General features: G+C 33.9%; 1 protein-coding gene across 1 annotated transcript; it reads left to right on the top strand.

Annotated features, from left to right (window-relative positions):
* Nucleotides 1-11: 11 nt before the first annotated feature.
* On the top strand, nt 12-1,075 carry LOC119585008 (corrinoid adenosyltransferase-like; the record flags this gene model as incomplete). Its single annotated transcript, XM_037933622.1, is given in 1 exon segment — nt 12-1,075. A coding segment is annotated over 1 exon segment (153 nt), but the record flags the coding sequence as incomplete, so codon positions are not given.
* Nucleotides 1,076-1,091: the final 16 nt, after the last annotated feature.

The raw sequence follows: 1,091 nt of genomic DNA, 5'->3' as shown, positions 1-1,091 counted from the left end.
TTCCTCATTGCAGGTTGAGTGACTATCTGTTCACAATTGCCCGATATGCCTCAGTGCTTGATGGGAACAAAGAAACTATATACATAAGGCCCCAGTCACGCAAAGCTTCTAGTATAGAAAGGAAACTATCAGAAGGTCAAGAAGTTGTTCAGCAAGATCAGTAAGCAGTTCTTTGGGTAATTGTCCAAATGTGCATGCAAAATGTGGTGATTTGAATAATCAGTAAAGTGTAAAGGCATGTAAGTAGTCGCCATATATGTGAGATATATCTTTAATAATGAATGTTGTTAAATTTTTAAAAAGGTTATTTTCAGGTTTGATGTTAATAGATTTTGACCAGTTACATAATTTATATAATTGTTTATACAAATGTTGTGTTACGTAACACCTGTATCATATTTTCTGGAAAAAAAATATATTTTAGTTAAAAGAACTGCAAGAATAGAAAGCTGGTTGTTGATGGATTTTCTCATAGACTGAGATCATATATTTGGTTACTGTGAGCAATTTTGAATTTCTCAGGTCTTTCCCACTTCTCAGATTACAAAACTTGTGGTTAGATAGAGAAATGTGACCAATATGAATTGCTGTAGCTTATTGCATTTAGTGCACATTCATGTGTATGTATATTTTTTCCCTCTTTTAGGCTTCCATGAAATCAAAAAGTAGGTTTGTACAGAATAGGTTTGTGTTCCTGGTTCCACCAATAGGGAGGAGCTAACCTTTGAATATAAATCAGGGATAAAGCTTTAGAATCGTGTTTAATATATCGTCCTAGAGTCTGGTCTGTCAGTATTTCTTGTATGTGTAACTTATGCACTAAGGGTAAGTGTAGAAATGTGTGTAATAGGATGGACCAAGGAAGAAATGCCCATTTCTTACAGTGAGTTAGATCAGGATGTAACACCCCATATTCAGAGAAAATTATAATTTCCTTTTCTTTCTGTGCTCAGTTTTGTTTTACTTTAAAGCAACTTTTAGGCAGTCCAGTAGTGTTTGGTTTGTATTCACAAAAAAAAAAGTCAGTTCTCAGTTCTTATGTTACAGAAAATAGAGGCTCACGAATAGGGAAAGATAGTAAACTGTTAACA

Source organism: Penaeus monodon, chromosome 19, assembly GCF_015228065.2.
Source record: "Penaeus monodon isolate SGIC_2016 chromosome 19, NSTDA_Pmon_1, whole genome shotgun sequence".
In the NCBI taxonomy this organism is placed as follows: Eukaryota; Metazoa; Arthropoda; class Malacostraca; order Decapoda; family Penaeidae; genus Penaeus; species Penaeus monodon.
Note: the sequence above shows the minus strand (reverse complement) of the source record. Positions and strands in the feature narration are given on the sequence as shown.